Below are 20570 nucleotides of genomic sequence, written 5' to 3'. Positions count from 1 at the left end.
AAAATTCTGAAGGAGATGGGAATACCAGGCCAGTTGACCTGCCTCCTGAGAAATCTGTATGCACATCAGGAAGCAACAGTTAGAACTGGACATGGAACAACAGATGGGTTCCAAATCAGGAAAGGAGTACGTCAAGGCTGTATATTGTCACCCTGCTTATTTAACTTACATGCAGAGTAGATCATGAGAAACGCTGGGCTGGAGGAAGCACAAGCTGGAATCAAGATTGCTAGGAGCAATATCAATAACCTCAGATATGCAGATTACACCATTCTTATGGCAGAAAGTGAAGAAGAACTAAAGAGCCTCTTGATTAAAGTGAAAGAGGAGAGTGAAAAAGTTGGCTTAAAGCTCAACATTCAGAAAACAAAGATCATGGCATCAGGTCCCATCACTTCATGGCAAATAGATGGGGAAACAGTGGAAACAGTGTCAGACTGTATTTTTGAGGGCTCCAAAATCACTGTGGATGGTGACTGCAGCCATGAAATTAAAAGATGCATACTCCTTAGAAGGAAAGTTACGACCAACCAAAACAGCATATTAAAAAGCAAAGACATTACTTTGCCAACAAAGGTCCATCTAGTCAAGGCTATGGTTTTTCCAGTAGTCATGTATGGATGTGAGAGTTGGACTAAAAAGGAAGCTGAGCACAGAAGAATTGATGCTTTTGAACTGCGTTGTTGCAGAAGACTCTTGAGAGTCCCTTGGACTGCAAGGAGGTCCAACCTGTCCATCCTAAAGGAGATCAGTCCTGGGTGTTCATTGGAAGGACTGATGTTGATTCTGAAACTCCAATACTTTGGCCACCTGATGCAAAGAGCTGACTCATTTGAAAAAACCCTGATGCTGGGAAAGATTGAGGGCAGGAGGAGAAGGGGACAACAGAGAATGACATGGTTGGATGGCATCACCGACTCGATGGACATGAGTTTGGGTAAACTCCAAGAGTTGGTGATGGACAGGGAGGCCTGTTGTGCTGTGGTTCACGGGGTCACAAAGAGTCGGACACGACTGAGGGATTGAACTGAACTGAACTGATGACATATGTTGTTAAGCATTTTTTACATGCTTTCTTGATCTTTGAGCATTTTCTGTGGTGAACTTTTGTCCATTTTTTAATTGGGTTGTTTTCTTACTGCTGAGTGTTAAGAGTTCTGTATGTATTTTCAGTACCAGGCCTTTAACAGGTATGTGTTTTGCAAAGATTTTCTCCTGATCTGTGGCTTGTCAGTTCATTCTCTTAATTTCATTGTTTTGTAACCATCTAAATATTCAGCCTTACTCAATATTTTTTCAACATTATGTAAATGGATAAAAATCTGTATGTATAATTTTCTGACCTGCTTTTATAATTCAACATTGTACTTGTGAAATTCATCTATGCTACTGTATATGGCTGCAGGGTGGGCATTTTCATGCTGTATAATATTTCATGCTATGACTTTAACTCAGATTGTTCATTTTATTACCAATGGACATTTTGTTGTCCAGATGCTCAGTGGTGTCTGACTCTTGGCAACCACGTGGACTGCAGCACACCAGGTTTCCCTGTCCTTTACCATCTCCCAGAGCTCACCTGAACTCATGTCCATTGAGTCACGGATGCCATCCAACCATGGACATTTAAGTCATTTCTAATTTTTAAAACTGAACAATGCTGGAATGAATATTCTTGCATGTGTACTATGGTGCATTAGGGCAAGTTTTTCAAGGGAATATAGTTAGTAAAAGAATTTGTGGTTAATGTGGATGGTTGATTAGAAGATACTGCTATTTTTTTCAAAGGGTTTTATCAATTTAAACTTATTCCCTTAGTAGTATATAAGAGTTCTGAATGATTCATATCTTTGTCAACATCTGTATTACTAATTTTTACATGCTATTTCATTTTGTTTTTATCTGCCTTTCACCGATGCACTGAAGTTGAGCACATGTTTCTCAGCCAAGTGAATTCCTTCCTTAATGAAATAACTGTAAATCTTTTGCTTCTTATTTCTACTGAGATGTTTGTCTCTATTGTGATGATGTATAGTGAAAATTTTTATATATTTTATGTTAGTTCTTTGCTGATATTCTGTTGAAGATATCATTTCTCATCATATATCTTATTTTATCTAGTATCTTTAATTTTTTTTTTTGTTTTTTTCTTAGTTTTAATGTAGCTTAATGTATGAATCTTTATGGTTAGTGTCTCTTTTGTATTTTAGTTAGGAATTTCTTCCATATCCTAAACCACAAAGATATTATCTTACACTATCTTGTAGAGAATTTATGGTCTTACATTTCACATTTTGGTATTTTATCAACCTGAAACTTTTTTTTGGTATAATTATTTCCCCCATGCTGCTGCTGCTGCTAAGTCGCTTCAGTTGTGTCTGACTCTGTGCGACCCCATAGATGGCAGCCCACTAGGCTCCTCTGTCCCTGGGATTCTCCAGGCAAGAATACTGGAGTGGGTTGCCATTTCCTTCTCCAATTCCCCCATACTGATAATCAATTGTTCTAGTACTATTCATTGAAAAGTCTGTTCTCTACCCACTGACCAGCAACAGTCTTTGATAAATATCAAATATTTTTTTGAGGGCTATATTCTGTTCTATCTATCCAATGACAGTACCAGAGGGTCTGGTATTGATTTAGTAAGATTTTTAAATTGAGTCTTCATATTTGGTAGAGAAAAACCACCTGCCTCCAGTCTTAAGGAGTCTCTTAGCTATTCTTTGCTTTTGTACTGGCTTAAAAATATTATAAATCTAATTGCAAAGGTACTCATCTTTCCAAAAATAAGATTATGGAGATTTTAATTGGCATTGAATTAAATTTATAGATAAATTTTAAGACAGTAGATATCTACAATAACTCTTCCAATCACTGAACATGCTATTACTCTCAGTTTTATTTAGGTCTTCTTTAATTCCTTTCCATCTCTCAAAAATATTTTTGAATTTTCTCCATTTAGGTCTTGACATATTATGTTAGGTATATTTCTACTACTTTTAATATATGTTATTGTATCAATTTTTATCTTTTAAAATTTTTAATTTTTCAAATTTTATTCCTGGATATAAAGAGACAATTTTGCAACATAGAATATGCTAACCTCTTCCATTTATTGGAATAATTTTTTCTGTAAATTTCTTTGGATTTTCAATATACTAAAATATATCATCAGCAAAAATGACAATTTTCCTTTTTCCTTTCAAAGGTTTATTTTTTATTTATATTTCTATCTTTACTAAATACAACTATATTTATGAATAAGCCTGTATATTTATGAGCTTATGAGTTATGCTATCCTTCTCTAGCTTCATTATCAAGATTACTCACACCTCATACAACTCATAAGATGAGTTAGTGAGTATCTTCCTTTTCTGTTCTCCAAGAATTTATATAGATAACAATTTAAGATAAAACTCCCCAAACCTGAAGATCTCTTTGGGGGAAGAACTGTGACTGCTGATCACTTACTTCAGATACATTCTTAACCTGAAAGGAATAGTTTCTCCAGCTTAATGTGGGGAGGGCACCATACTAGACTCTTTATCTCAGGTAGGCCCAAGAGACTATAAAATCTGAGTACAAATTGGACTAACAAGCAACCTCAAGGGAAAGGCAGCTTATGTATTTCAGCGTATCACTCTGAACTTCTGGACTCTCAATTTCCCCTGGATTTGGCCTGATAAATTCCTTAATAACCTTACTAAGTACTCTGAGACTTAATGTCTTATATGATGCATATTACATATTACAGTACTTTTAGTTGTTTCAAGCTGAACAGTTGCTATGAATAATCTAGCCTCCTATATTCCTAAAATGAGAAATGATTGTTATTTCATAAATTTTTCTCCTAGTCCATGAATTACTTGTTTTTGCTAAAGAATAGCTATTCATTTTGATTATTAATGTCTTCTATATCATGTAAATGTTGTTGTTCACTCGCTCAGTCTTGTCCAACTCTTTGTGAGCCCATGGACTGCAGCACTTCAAGCTTCCCTGTCCTTCACTGTCTCCCAAAGTTAGCTCGAACTCATGTCCATTTAGGCGATGATGGATACAACCATCTCATCCTCTATCACCCCCTTCTCCTTCTGCCGTCAGTCTTCCCCAGCATCAGGGTCTTTTCAAATGAGTCAGCTCTTCACATCAGGTGGCCCAAACATTGGTGCTTCAGCATCAGTCCTTCCAAAGAACAGTCAGGGTTGATTTCCTTTAGGATTGACTGGTTTGATCTCCTTGCTGTCCAAGGGACTTTCAAGAGTTATCTCCAGAGCCACATTTCAAAAGCAACAATTCTGTGGTGCTCAGCCTTCTTTATGGTCCAACTCTCACATCCATATGTGACTACCGGAAAAACCATAGCGCTGACTATATGGACCTTTGTCAGCAAAGTAATGTCTCTGCTTTTTAATACATGTTTGTCACAGAGCAGGCAATGGCACCCCACTCCAGTACTCACGCCTGGAAAATCCCATGGATGGAGGAGCCTGGTAGGCTGCAGTCCATGGGGTCGCTAAGAGTCAGACACAACCAAGCAACTTCACTTTCACGCATTGGAGAAGGAAATGGCAACCCACTCCAGTGTTCTTGCCTGGAGAATTCCAGGGACAGGGGAGCTGGGTGGGCTGCCGCCTATGGGGTCGCACATAGTTGGACACAACTGAAGTGACTTAATAGCAGCAGCAGCAGCTAGGTTTGTCACAGCTTTTCTTCCAAGGAACAAGCACCTTTTAATTTCATGGCTACAGTCACCATCCGCAGTGATTTTGGAGCCCAAGAAAATGAAATATGCCACTGTTTCCTTCGTTTCCCCATCTATTTGCCATGAAGTAATGGGACCGGATGCCCTGATCTTAGTTTTTTGAATGTTGAATTTTAAGCCAGCTTTTTCACTCTCTTCTTTCACCTTCATCAGGAGGTTCTTTAGTTCCTCTTCACTTTCTATCACTGGAGTGGTATCATCTGGATATATGAGATTCCTGATACTTCTCCAAGCAGTCTTGATTCCAGCTTGTGATTCATCCAGCTCAGCATTTTGCAGGATGTATTCTGCATATAAGGCAGATCTCTAAATTATTTCCACCAAGATTTCTCCCAGGCTCATTCCTGCTCATGACATTTGTTTACTGAATTTAGAGTGTTCCTAGATTCCATTGTACTTTGCCTGGAAAATCCCATGGATGGAGGAGCCTGGTAGGCTGCAGTCCATGGGGTCACTAAGAGTCGGACACAACTGAGCAACTTCACTTTCACTTTTCACTTTCATGCATTGGAGAAGGAAATGGCAACCCACTCCAGTGTTCTTGCCTGGAGAATCCCAGGGACAGGGGAGCCTGGTTGCTGCCGTCTGTGGGATCACACAGAGTCAGACATGACTGAAGTGACTTAGCAGTAGATTCCATTTGGAACATTTCCTGCTTTAACAAAACCTTCTGCTGCTGCTGCTGCTGCTAAGCTGCTTCAGTCGTGTCCAACTCTGTGCAACCACAGAGATGGCAGCCCATCAGGCTTCCCCGTCCCTGGGATTCTCCAGGCGAGAACACTGGAGTGGGTTGCCATTTCCTTCTCCAATGCGTGAAAGTGAAAAGTGAAAGTGAAGTCGCTCGGTCATGTCTGACTCCTAGCTACACCACGGACTGCAGCCTACCAGGCTCCTCCGTCCATGGGATTTTCCAGGCAAGAGTACTGGAGTGGGCTGCCACAAAACCCTCTACTTCATACTTAATCCAATATTTTCTTTCCTCAGGCTGAGTCATTATTCTGATTCCATCTGATTTTCTAAGTTCAGAGAAATTTTTCAAATTTTCTAGCCTATAGAGGTACACTTTGAACTGTTTTTCCTTTTAGTTTTTCTTACATTTTATTTCAATGTCAATTTGGTTAGGGGAGCTGAATGACACATATTCTCAGTATACCCTCTGATTCAAAAACGGGTGTGTGAGAGGGTGAATATGGCTGTGGGTGTGTATCAAACCACTATCACAGTACACACTCTTGTGTGCCTATCACATAATAAGAAAAGATGTCTAATGTTTAATAGCTATAAAACATGAGGATTTTTGCCTATAGATTACATTGTTCCATAATTTAAATTATAAAAAAGTATTTTTCCAGTATTATCAGATGATCGGCCTATCATTTTACTAGCAGCCAGGCTAGCAATTATATTAACAGATCTTCCAATATGAAGCCATTTCTTATATGAATTCTGTATTAGCATATTATTATTTTAAAACAAGAATACTGTATATTATTTCAGTTCAAAAGAATATACAGTAGAATACACAGATGAATATTAAATTAAATTAAATTTTTCCATAGATATACACTTTAATCAGCACACTTACAATGTGTCATATTCTTAATGATAATAAATATTATTGTATGATGAAGAAAACAGTGTATTTTCTTGCTGAGAAAATGTATTAGGTACTGCTAAATTTGAAATCTATGTGAAATGGATTGTATAAGATTTTTCTTGAAATCAGCATTGAGAATAATATACCTTTCAAAATGTTTCTAATTTATACAAAGATTGATAATTCAATTAGAAAATATGAAGAGTTTTAATTAGTGACAGAAAGTTGGAATAATATAGAATTCTTATAAAAAAATAACCACTCAGATAAAATGTTTCCTTTTGAGATTTGTTTTGATGTTTGGGTTGTCTATCTGTCTTTCTTGCTGAAAATATAATACAGTAAATAGTTATCATAGAATGGAACTGGTATATGGGCATCAACTACACTATCTCATAATGGATAAATATGGTTCAGTGGGTAAATGAATGTAAGGCTGAGTTATATTTTAATGGTTATGTTAAAATACAATTTCAATACCATGCAATTCACCCACTTAAAGTATATAATTCAATGTTTTTTTTACATTTTTAAAAATATCTTTGCAGATAGGTACAAATATAATCATAATCAACTTTAGAACATTTTCATCACCTCAAGGAGAAACCCTGTGCCCCTTAAACTATCACCTCATTATTCCTCATACCCACTTTCAGCCCTAAGAGACGACTAATTTCTTTATGCCTCTGTAGACTGATGCAGAACTATTTTTTAAAAGTAGTTGTGTCATTTTCCCTTTAGTTCAAAAGAATATACAGTGGATCCACAGATGAAAATTAAATTAAATTAATTTTTTCCATAGATATACAACTTAATCAGCACACTTGCAATGTGTCCTATTCTTAATGATAATAAATATGATTGTATGATGAAGAAAACAGCGTATTTTCTTGCTGAGAAAATTTACTTGTATTTTCTTGGGCTCCAAAATCACTGCAGATAGTGACTGCAGCCATGAAATTAAAGGACGCTTGCTCCTTGGAAGAAAAGCTATGACAAACCCACATAGTGTTTTAAAAAGCAGAAACATTACTTTGCCAACAAAGGTCTGTCTACTCAAAGCTAAGGTTTTTCCAGTAGTCTTCTATGGATGTGAGAGTTGGACCATAAAGAAGCCTGAGTGATAAAGAATTGATGCTTTTGAACTGTGGTGTTGGAGAAGACTCTTGAAAGTCCCTTGGACTGCAAGGAGATCAAACCAGTCAATCCTAAAGGAAATCAATCCTGAATATTCATTGGAATGACTGATCCTGAAGCTAAAGCTCCAATACCTTGGCCACCTGATGTGAAGAGCTGACTCATTAGAAAAGACCCTGATGCTGGGAAAGACTGAAGGCAGGAGGAGAAAGGGATGATAGAGGATGAGATGGTTGGATGGCTTCAGTGACTTAATGGACATGAGTTTGAGCAAGCTCCGGGCGTTGGTGATGGACGGGGAAGCCTGGTGTGCTGCAGTCCATGGGGTCACAAGAGTCAGAAATGACAGCGACTGACCCACAACGACAGAGCCTACTACTTTAATTGCACAAAAGCATCTAAAGTAATCGTATCCAAAAGTAACTTATGACTTTCCCACTCCAAACCATCAATACCAACACTATCATCCAAAGAAGAAAACCGTAAACTAGGCCCTGATACTTCTTTAACCTTATCTCTTATATTTAGTCCCTCACAAAGTATTATAAATCTTACTTCCTAAATATCTCTCAAACTCATTCACTTCTTTCCATATCTACCATCACTTTTGTCCAGCAATCATCATCTCTTGTCTGGAATACTAGACCAGCCTACCAATAACTCTTCTCCCCATATCCATTCTCATCCCTCATCCATTATTTAGCTAGAATAATCTTTTAAAAATAGAAATCTGATCTTCTCACTCCAATTTACTCTACTCCTGTCCCGAACACACATATTCCACTTAACTCACTGCTTAAAGGGTCAACCAGGCCCTATATAATGTGAAATCTTCCTATTTTTTTTTATTCTTACTTCTTACCATACCTCCTTAGGGTTCTATGTCTTATGTTCTAACTACTTGGAGCATTGTTCAGTTTCCTTTAAAGTGGCTACGCTCCCTTCAGTTCTAGATTTTAGACATGATATTTACTCTGGAACACCTGATAATGGATAGAGACTTGTAGGGTTATGAATGACTTTTAAGCTTCTGGTTAACAAAATAATATGCATACTAGAACCATTTCTTGAAATTTTTAAAATACCAAATTATCTCTTATTATTAACTTCTCACTATTGTTCCTGAAACACATTCATACATAATAATGCCACAAAGTCCTTACACTACTGTTCCTTATACCTATAGTATGATCTTTTAATTGATTTTTGCACAAATACTGACTCCTTGATATTTATATCTCAGAATGCCACGTCATATCAACTTATCAAAATCAGACACCTTGTTGTCCTAATATATCACTCTCTTTTAATTGCATTGCATTATCACTGTCTGATATTGATTAGTTTATTGGGAATCTCCCCAGTCATAATACAGCTCTCTGAGAACAAAGTCCTTAGTCTTATTCATTCTTGTATTGCTATCATCAACATGTAATCCTTGTTCAAGAAATACTGAATGAATGAATAAATGAATAATTCAGAGCCAGGATTCCCCACCTGTAATAAAGTAGATTACCATTTAAAATTGATGCTGTCATAAAACAGATCAATAGAGCATGGACACTGAAAATCGGGCAACTTATTAAAATGTTATGGAGTAAGAATAAACCTGTGAACTCCAAACCAGTATTAATAGGCATTACAAAGGCACTATGGTGTAGTGGCTAAGAACACAGGGTCTGCAGCCATACTGTCAAGGTTCGAATCCAAGCTCTACCACTTATTGGGTGATATTGGGCTAGTTACTTAACCTCTCTGAGGTTGTTCTGCAGTCTACATGACAAATATAAAAACAGTATCTGCCTCAGAAAGATGAAGTGAAGATGAAATATATATGCACTACACAGTAACAATACAATAACAATGCCTGAGACATAGAGAACAATCAGTAAATGTTAGCTGTTGTTTTCTTAATGCAAAGAACATCCATAAAGGGGGCTTAGCATTAGAGAACATGCAGTTTGAAGTGGTTACTTCCATACATCTTTCATGAGTAAATGGTATTCATAGGATGATTTTAAAGCTGTAGAAGACTGAATACTGTAGAGACAATTAGCTTGAAGTAAAAATTTCTCTTGGGTGTCTTACATACCGAGTGAGTACGGAGTGCTGCGATGGTTTTTGAAAGTGCCATTTCCCACAGTTCATCAATGTAGGCTCTATTTACTAAGCCCTGTGTTGTATGTAAAATGTGATCTTCAACCACAAAAAAGCTAAGATTGAGGAAAAAAAGAAAGCACAGCTGTCAGAAAATAGTTTGATTACTATTTTCAGCATGTCACAAACATTAAGAGCTGCCATTAAATTTGAAGGCAATACTAGTGTTTTTCTTAAAGAAAGTTACTTGGTATAACAAACAAAATCACATTTATTAGACTTGGAATTATACCTTTGATCATGATATCATTTTAATCACTTCAATAAACTGGAATTACATTTGTAAACTGGAATTACATTTGCATTAAATGTTAACCATGCTATCCTGGAATTTAAAAGGGAAGAAAAAAATGTTTATAGATGAAGGAGACTAGTTTCACTACAGTAAAAATACCAGGCCATTAAAACATTTTACAAAAAACAACAAAAGTTAAAACACCCATTATTTTAAGAATCCAACACACAAAATATTAAAACAATTCCCCTTATATAAAACATTTTCATCAAAGTGTTGAAAAGATATAGCACAAAGGTAAAAAAATACACACATATTTTTTTAACATTCTGCTGTGGTGTCCTAATTTTTATGCATCTGAAATTATCTTTAGTTATCTTACCTAAATAGTCATACTAATTAAAACAATTCTTTAGAGAATTGCTCATGATAACACTTTAATAAAGTTACCAGTTACAGTATAACAATCTGAATTTGAAAAATAAAGAAATTTCATGGAACAATTCAACTTACTTCCCTTTTTTCACTACAAAATCACTATTTTGCAATAAGAATAAGCTGCCTATATTTGGGAAGCTTATTGGGGAACTGGAATTCCAAACTAGTATGTATTCTCAAGATGAGGGTGGCAAACGACACAGTCCATGGAATAAGTTTGGCACACTGCTTATTTTTATAAATGCTGTGTTATTGGAACACACCAATTGTGTCTCATGTACATATTGTCTATAGCTGTTTTTGTACTGCAACAAAGCTGAATAGCAGAAACTGTTTGGTCTGTTGAACCTAAAACACATTACTATTTGGCTCTTTTAGAAAAAAAAGTGCCAACGTTTGTTGATTGCTGGGTTCTCTCTTAACAATAATGGAAAAGCAAAATATCACATATAATAAGGTTATAATTCAACATTATTCTTCCTTTCTCCGTAAAAAGTATTCTCCAACAATATAATGTTGAAACAAATAGATGTTCCTTTAAAATTATCAGATATTCAAAACCAAATCTTGTTTTAAGAATTTAAATAAAGGAAAAAAAATAAATTCCCAAAGAACACTTGCTATACTTTTCCAAGTCTCAGGAAAAGTGTACAAACTATTGAAAGTGTATAAATTTAAGACACACACACAAATACCCACCCGACAATTTGATTAAAATACTTCCTGTAGCCATCTAAAGTTTCATGCTACAAAAAAGCAAAGAAGAAAGAAGTTATTGTTTTTGTTTTGATAAAGACACAAATCAGCTAATTCATTTCTTAAGGCTCAATTCCCAAGACTATAAAGTAAATACAATAAGAGTACCTACGAATCTATGCCCCAACCACTAATGCTGAAAAAGCCGAAGCTGAACAGTTCTATGAAGACCTACAAGACCTTCTAGAACTAACAAGGTGTCCAAAAAAAGATGTCCTTTTCATCATAGGGAATTGAAATGCAAAAGTAGGACATCAAGAGATACCTGAAATAATAGGCAAGTTTGGCCTTGGAGTACAAAATAAAGTGGGGCAAACACCGACAGAGTTTTGCCAAGAGAACACACTTATCATAGCAAACCCTGTTACAACAACAGAAGAGAAAAGAGACAACTCTACACATGGACGTCACCAGATGGTCAGTACCAAAATCAGACTGATTATATTCTCTGCAGCTGAAGGTGGGAAAGCTCTATACAGTCAGCAAAAACAAGATCGAGAACTGACTGTGGCTCAGATCATGAACTCCTTATTGTAAAATTCAGACTTAGATTGAAGTAAGTAGGGAAAACCACTAGGCCATTCAAGGATGACCTAAATCGAATCCCTTATGATTATACAGTGGAAGTGACAAATAGATTCAAGGGATTAGATCTGACAGACAGAATGCCTGAAGAACCAAGGACAGAGGTTCCTAACATTGTACAGGAGGCAGTGATCAAAATCATCCCCAAGAAAAAGAAATGCAAAAAGGCAAAATGGTCGTCTGAGGAGGCCTTACAAATAGTTGAAAAAAGAAGAGAAGCAAACGTAAAAAGAAGAAAGGAAGAAACATACATACCCAGCTGAATGCAGAGTTCCAAAGAATATCAAGGAGAGATGAGAAATCCTTCTAAAGTGAACAATGCAAAGAAACAGGGAAAAACAATAGAATGGGAAAGACTAGATATCTCTTCAAGAAAATTACCAAAGGAACATTTCATGCAAAGATGGGCACAATAAAGGACAGAAATGGTATGGACCTAACAAAAACAGAAGATATTAAGAAGAGGTGTCAAGAATACACAGAAAAACTATACAAAAAAGGTCTTAATGACCCAGATAACCATGATGGTGTGATCACTCACCTAGAACCAGACATCCTGGAATGGGAAGTCAAGTGCAACCAAGAAAGCGTCTTGAACACAGCTAGTGGAGGTGACAGAATTTCAGCTGAGCTATTTTAAATCCTAAAAGATGATGCAGTTAAAGTGCTGCACTCAGTATATCAGCAAATTTAGAAAACTCAGCAGTAGTCATAGGACTGGAAATGTCAGTTTTCATTTGAATTCCAAAGAAGGGCAATGTCAAAGAATGTTCAAACTGCCCCACAATTACATTTATTTTATATGGTAGCAAGGTAATGCTCAAAATCCTTCAAGCGAGGCTTCAACAGTACATGAACTAAGAACTTTCAGATGTCCAAGCAGGATTTAGAAAAGGCAGAGGATCAAACTGCTAACATCAGATGGATCACAGAAAAATCAAGCTAACTGCAGAAACACATCTACTTCTGCTTCATTGGCTATGCTAAAATCTTTGACTGTGTGGATCAGAACAAACTATAGAAAATTCTTCAAGAGATGGGAATACCAGATCACTTTACCTGCCTCCTGAGAAACCTGTATGCAGGTCAAGAAGCAACAGTTAGAACTGGACACGGAACAATGGGCTGGTTCCAAATTGAGAAAGGAGTACATCAAGGCTGTATATTGTCACCCTGTTTATTTAACTTATATGCAGAGTACATCATGTGAAACACTGGGCTGGATGAAGCTCAAGCTGGAATCAAGATTGTCGAGAGAAGTAACAATAACCTCAGATGTGCAGATGACACCACCCTAATGCCAGAAAGTGCAGAGGAACTAAAGAGCCTCTTGATGAAGGTAAAGAGAAGAGTGAAAAAGCTGGCTTAAAACTCAACATTCAGAAAACAAAGATCATGGCATCCAGTCCCATCACTTCATGGCAAATAGATGGGGAAACAGTGGAAACAGTGACAGACTATATTTTCTTGGGCTCCAAAATCACTGCAGGTGGGGACTGCAGCCATAAAATTAAAAGACACTTGCTCCTTGTAAAAAAAGCTATTACAAACCTAGACAGCATATTCAAAAGCAGAGACATCATTTTGCCAACAAAAGTCCATATACTCAAAGCTGTGGTTCTTCCAATAGTCATGTACCAATGTGAGTGGTGGACCATAAAGAAGGCTGAGCATGAAACAATTGATGCCTTCGAACTGTGGTGCTGGAGAAGGCTCTTGAGATTCCCTTGGACAGTAAAGCAATCAAACCAGGCAATCCTAAAGGAAATCAATCCTGAATAGTCACTGGATGGACGATGCTGAAGCTGAAGCTCCAATACATTGGCCACCTGACACAAAGCACTCACTCACTGGAAAAGACCCTGATGCTGGGAAAGATTGAGGGTAGGAAGTGAAGGGGTTGACAGAGGACGAGATGGTAGGATGGCATCACCAACTCAATGGACATGAGTTTGAGCAAACTTCAGGAGATAGTGAAGCCCAGAGAAGCCTGGCATGCTACAGTCCATGGGGTTGCAAAGAGTCGGACATGACTGGGTGACTCAACAACAACCTACCTTTATAGGATTACAGTGAGGATAAAATGAGACAATACATATCTAGTACTTAGAAGAATGCCTGAAACATAGCAATCAAGAAATGTTAGTTGCTACTTTCTTAGTGCAAGTCATGGCCACCAAAAGTGGTCCCCAAATGACAATTTGGGGCTGGGGGGAATCACAAGTGGAAAATAATTAAAAGATATAGAAGAAAAATGAAAAAGGGAGAAAAATAAAAGTGGTTATCCTACCATGTTAGACGGAGGCTGGAGCACCAAACGAGCCTGTTTTCGCCTTTGTTTTCGGTAGTAGTTCTCAAATGTTTCCCGGGCCCCCTGCAAAACAAATGAAAGGAAATAGGTTGACACAATTGGGCCAACCACTCTAGTATTTCGTGGGAAAAGAGAAGCTCCCAGGTCAGAAGCTAAGGCAGTCCCACATTTCTCACAATCTGTCATTTAAACAATAATAACCATTGAAAAAACAAAAATAATTATTAGAACTTACTGAACCTAACTTACAAATCCCAATAGAAATGGACACAAGATTATTCAGAGGAAACTGTCGGAACTCAACCTCCAAAAACACCAAAGTTGGTTTTTGAACTAATTATCACAAATTTACAAGAAAAAAACAAACCAACATTCTTGTAGGTTATAATAACAGTTGAGAAAATGATCCTTAAAAAAAAAAAAATCACAGAACATCCCAGAAGAAAATTCCAGAATAAAATCTAGCCTCAAATAAATTATGAGCAAGAGGCCAAAAGAAGGCAAGAAAAAGGCAGCAATTGAGAATAATGTCAGTCTTCTCAGACAGAGTATTATCTAGCACAGGATTAACACCAAAAAGGAAGAAACAAAGCCCTGTAACTTTTCATTCAGGGTTTTTGGGCTTAAACTGAAAGGTACTCTAGAAAACAAGAGCTGATTTATATGCTCTATAACTGGGGTTGAATAGTGTCCTCTCGAAATTAATGTCCTTCCCCGGACCTCACAGCATGACCATTTAGAAATAGTCTTTACAGGTATAATTCGTTAAATTAAGATGTAGCCATACTATAACAGGGTGATCCTTAATCTAGCATAACTGGTGTCTTCATAAGAAGAGGAGAATGCTATATGAGGACAGCACAGGGAGAATTCAACCTGTAGCCACAAGCAGAGATGGGATTGATACATCTCAACACCAAGGACTCCTGGCCACCACAGAGGCTGCAGAGAGGCAAGGATTCTACCCAGAATCTCAGAGGAAGGACAGCCTCCTAACATCCTGATTTTGGATTTCTACTCTCCAAAACAGTGACAGAAGAAATTTCTCTTATTTTAAGCCACCGAGTTGTGGTACTTGATTATAACAATCCTAGAAACTGATATGAACTCAAAACTTTTAAAACATGATGCTCCTCTTTTATTAAACTCTACTCACAACCCAAGACTTTTCTAAATAAACAAAAGTAGAAAGGGAGAGACAGCATTGTATAGCGGTTAACAGTATTGAATTTAGAACCAGATGAATTTATTCCAATCATGGCCTAGCCCTTACTAACTGTGTAACTCATGTGCTCCGTCAGTCAGTTGTGTCTGACTCTTTCCAACCACATGGACTGTAGCTCGCCAGGCTTCTCTGTCATGGGATTATCCCAGCAAGAATACCGGAGTGGGTTGCCATTTCCTCCTACAGTATAACTCATACAACTAGCTATATAATTTCCCTTTCATTAATTTAACTTCCACTGTTTAACTCTTTACCTTTCACTAGTAAACATGCTATGGCTCACTTATTTGTAGAGATGCCAACCTCCTATGTTTGTTATAAAGATTATGAAGCATTATAAAGCTTTTAGAATACTGTCTAGATAAATAATAACCACTATGCAAATACTTATTTAAAACATAAGATGAAATCAATGATGAAAGTGAAAGCCCCACCCATGTGAAGATAAGGTTTACTGTGAAAGTGTTGATCATTTCAGTCATGTCTGACTCTTTGAGACTCTATGGACCATTGCCTGCCAGGCTCCTCTGTCCAGGCAAGAATACTGAAGTGGGTAGCCATTCCCTTCTCCAGGGGATCCTCCCAACCCAGGGATTGAACACAGGTCCCCTGCACAGAAGGAAGATTTTCCATGTACTATCTACCTTCAGTTTTTTTCACCTTCCCAAAAGTCTGAAGAATCTTACTCAACATGACTTCTTTGTTATCCTTAAACTAGAAAAGCTATTTAAGGTACTAAATCATGCACACTTGATAGTGTAGCTCAGTGGTTGGCAAATGCTTTCTGTAATGAGTAGAATAGTAAATAGTCTTTGTTGAGCCATGCAGTCTTTGATGCAACTACTCAACACTGCTGCTGTTGTATAAGAGCAGTCATAAACAATATATAAATGAGTATGGCTCTGTTCCAATAAAACCTTATTTGTAGAAACTGAAATTAGAATTTTAAACCATTTTCACCTGTCATAAAATATTAGTCCTCGAGGGATAAAAAATTATTTTTCACCCATCATTTGAAAATGTAAAAGTTTACAAGGTCATACAAAAACAGGCAATATGATGGACTTAACACAAGAGTCATGGTTTGACAACTCTTGGTGTAGCTTAAAATCAAATATTTTAACACAGTAAGGTTTTGACAACTATATACATCTGAATTTTTCTGTCTAAAAAATGAAAACAAACCTTAAGACAGCTATTTCAAGACTTTCTTAGTCCATAAGCTAGTGAGGTAGCAAATAATTATATTTAAGAAATAAGAAGTGGAAACTGTCTGTTGGTTTGTTTAAGTTATTCCCTACTTGTCACCACTTTCCAGCATAGTGGTATTATTAAAGGTCAATTACCTTTTGTACACAGTGAAGGACATTTCATTTTAAGGTTAACAGCCCTAAAAGGCCCTTTATTATGTGAGTGTGACATTACACTTTCAACATACTTTTGAGCCAAGATACACTTAGTTGAGAATTTAGGGAAAGCCTTGTTAATTAGGACACAGCATACTAACCGGGACTAACCGAGACTTCCCGGGTGGCCTAGTGGTAAAGAATCCATCTTCAATGCAGGAGCTGTAGGAGACACGGGTTCAATCCCTAGGTCAGGAAGATCCCCTGGAGGAGGAAATGGCAATCCACTCCACTATTCTTATCTGGAGAACCCCACGGGCAGAGGAGCCTGGAGGGCTACAGTCCATAAGATAGCAAAGAGGCGGACATGACTAAAGTGACTTAGCAGTAGCATACTAATTTAATTATTTGTCATAAATGATAAAAAATAAACAAGATGAAATTCTATATAAAAACCAAATCATGAACTTCTACTTAATTCTAAACTATATACATTTTGTTTTTTAATAAAATTAAAACATAAGAAAAGACCAATTTATCTAATAGGTCTGGCTTCTCCATTTACAAAATTGAGTTAGATTTTCCCTAGTGAATGTTCAAGAAATTCACCTCTGATTTTTCTATTTCTTTTGCCAATTTTGTCAACTCAATGCTTATAGGAAGAAATTGAGAAATAGATGTCTGCCCAATACAGCTGAGTAATTGAGGAAGTGCCTGCCTATTCACAAATAGGTCAATAGACAATGCTCTATAGAGTCCTGCCACTACGGCCTCAAGCTCCTTTAACCACTCAAATGAAAAAAAGCAAAACACAAACCAAAAAAGTCACCTGAACAGCTAATAAAGGTATAAACAAAAAGATACAAAACAACAGGAAGGCAAGGCAAAAGTTGTTTTCGTTTTCATTTTATGTCTTTAGAATGACAGTGCTCCGAAGACTATACGATAATTAATTAATTATTACAGAAAAATCAGTTACAAAGTATATAAAGTGCTTACCATGTGAAAGACACTAAGAATCTCCTCAGTGAATTTCTAGTCTACAGTGGAAGACTAGAAATTAAATAAGCAATTATATTAAAATAAACAATAAAATCCTATGGATTGGAGTGGAATGTATAACTGAGTGTGTGTGTGTGCGTGTGTGTGTGTGTATGCATGCACATGAATGGGGGAGGGATAAATGTTAGAGAAAGATTCTCAGGAAAAAAATAACATTTATACCCATAATTGAAGAATGACTCAGAAGAATAAGCCAGGTAAACAGAAAGGGGGGAAAACTGTTCCTTGTAGAGACAGAGAGATTCAATGAAAAAAGATATCACACACTCCATGATCTGAAAGAAGTTCTTCACAATTGGAACTTCAGCATGTAAGGGAGAGGTATGATAGGAGACAAGGCCAGAGGACTTTGTGAATCATGATACGATATTTGGACTTCAACTCTAGTTTTAAACACCTGGAAGCTGTAATGTAGTAAGCACTATGAAGGAAGGGGAAATTAGCTACAAAAGGATTAGACTCTGACATATACTTAAAGAGGCACAAGCCAATTGGATATATGTGGTAAAGGATATGAAGGAAAGAAAACTGACATGAGATTTCTAACCTAGGTAACTAGTTTGGCTGGTGGTGTCATTTAATAAGAGAGGAATCAGGGGGAAATGCAGTCAATTATTATTCATGGATTCCTAATTTGCAAATTTGTCTGCCTGCTAAAATTTATGGGTAGTCTCAAAATCAAAACCCATGGCACTTTCACAGTCATCCACAGACATACACAGAGTGGTAAACATTTTGAGTTGCCTGATATACGTGTTCCTATATGTTTATATATCCAGATCTGAAGAAAACAAAAACAATAATTCAAAAAGATATATGCATCCCATTGTTCACAGCAGCACTATCTGCAACTGCCAACATATGGAAGCAACCTAAATGTCCATTAACAGATGAGTGGATAAAGAAGATATGGCAAATATATACAATTGGATATTACTCAGTCATAAAAAAGAATGAAATTCTGCCACTTGCGACAACATGAATGGACCTAGAGAGTATTATGGTTAGTGAAGTAAGTTAGACAAAGGAAGATAAATACTGCATGTTATCACTTACATGTGAAATATAAAAAAAATAAACAATTGAATATTACAAAACACAAGAAGACTAGCAGATATTGAGAATGAACAAATTGTTACCAATAGGTAAAGGGAAGGAAAGAGGGACAAGACATGCGTGGGGATTAAGTGGTACAAACCACTACGCACATATAAAATAACCATGCTATGAGGATATACTGTACAGCACAGGGAACATAGCCAATATTTTACAGCAATTTTAAATGCACTATAATCTATAAAAATGTTTAATCACTATGTTATATACACGAAACTAATATGTTGATAATATTATAAATCAACCTTTAATTTTTAAAAACCTCATTCATAATCCCCATCTCCTAGAGACAGCTACTGCTTACTACTTCGTGTGTGTGTGTGCTTAGTTGCTCAGTTGTGTCTGACTCTTTGTGACCCCATGGACTGCAGCCCACCAGGCTCCTCTGTCCATGGAATTCTCCTGGCAAGAACACTGAAGTGGGTAGCCATTCCCTTCTCAAGGGGATCTCCCAGACCCCGGGATTGAACCCAGGTCTCCCGCATTACAGGCAGATTCTTTACTGTCTGAGGTACCAGGGAGCTATTCTAAACAGGTATTTTACCTACACACATATGTGCATATAACACATTTATAAATAGGATCATATATCATAGTATACATATTCTTTTCACTGACTTTTCCAGGCAAAAATCTTTTCCAGAACATCATAATCCAGTATGATCCACTTTTACTGCACAACACTGTTCCAACTGCCTTTCTTCAAACACATGCTACAGACTGCCATACAAATGCCAGAACAAACATGAGTTATGAATAAATGTTTAAAAATAAAAACACAAGTGATGATTTTGAATTTCCCACATGTCTAGACTTGTCTGAATATAAACATTAAAAAAAAAAACAACACAGTATTGCCACTCAGTGGGGGCAAATGAGTAAGGCCTTTTGTTTTTGTATATAAATAAAAGTGATAAAATTCATTGCTAACAAAGCTCAAAGTCAAATTATAGTTGCTATAGTAGGTCACACCAGGAATCAAATAAGTCAGGATCATGTGATCCTTGCTCTTAGTGGGAAAAGAGAAGGCCAGATGAAGGACCTTTCCTGAATTTCTTTCCTTCATAAAAGGTAACAATGTATCCTATATGCAGAAACACCCTGAGCATTTCATACAATTACTGATCCCCAGGTCTCTAAATGTTAGTGGAAACATGTCCAGTTTCATAGGAAAAAAAGCTTATGCTGGGACAATACTTCCTCATAGGGGCAATATGTCTACACAACAGAAAGAGGAAAAGACCTTCTATTTTCTTTATTAAATATTTACTATGCCATGATTTGGTTAAACAGCTCTTCATCTAGTGCCTCTTCCATGGTAGAGACTGATATGAGGTTCACTGGAAAGTAGACAGAATCCTTCCCATCCATCACAACAAAACACAGTGAACCCTTGGACTGAGAAACAACTATGGACAAGCACGCAGAGAACGAGAGAGAGAAATGGAAGAAGGGAATCACATGCAGGGTTCTTCCGGCTTTGCCTACAGGAAGCAATATTTCCATTTGGTCTTGAGCAAAGCCTATAATTTCATTGCCCTGACTGCAGCTGGAGAACACCCTTTTAACTGTCCCAGCATCCAAGTGAAGACAGGTTTATTCAGAGTGTTTAAAAAAAAAAAAAAAAAAAAACACCTGAAAGGGCTATTTTAATTTGCTTCCATGTGAAAAGGGGAGCACATATCACAGGGCACCGTAATGACATTCAGCGGGATATTACACTTCACCATATGGCTAATTTGAACAGCAGGCCGAAAGCAGGATTTTCTTTCATTAGAAGTGACTTAAAGATCAGACTACAGAAACATATGTAAAGAACAAACCCAAGATGTCCCCTATTTCT

At 36.9% G+C, this 20570-nt stretch overlaps 1 protein-coding gene across 2 annotated transcripts in view; it reads right to left on the bottom strand.

Moving 5' to 3' along the window:
* Nucleotides 1-20570, bottom strand: part of EXOC6B (exocyst complex component 6B) — a 723575-nt gene that overhangs the window by 328004 nt on the left and 375001 nt on the right. For both annotated transcript variants that reach the window (XM_027554900.1, XM_027554901.1), the window contains exons 9-11: nt 13958-14041; nt 11026-11072; nt 9589-9709 (exon numbers count right to left, since the gene is read on the bottom strand). In XM_027554900.1, the coding sequence (XP_027410701.1) occupies nt 9589-9709; nt 11026-11072; nt 13958-14041 (252 nt within the window). The remainder of the gene's footprint in view (nt 1-9588; nt 9710-11025; nt 11073-13957; nt 14042-20570) is intronic.

This window comes from Bos indicus x Bos taurus, chromosome 11, assembly GCF_003369695.1.
Source record: "Bos indicus x Bos taurus breed Angus x Brahman F1 hybrid chromosome 11, Bos_hybrid_MaternalHap_v2.0, whole genome shotgun sequence".
In the NCBI taxonomy this organism is placed as follows: Eukaryota; Metazoa; Chordata; class Mammalia; order Artiodactyla; family Bovidae; genus Bos; species Bos indicus x Bos taurus.
This window is presented reverse-complemented; position numbering and strand designations above follow the sequence as displayed.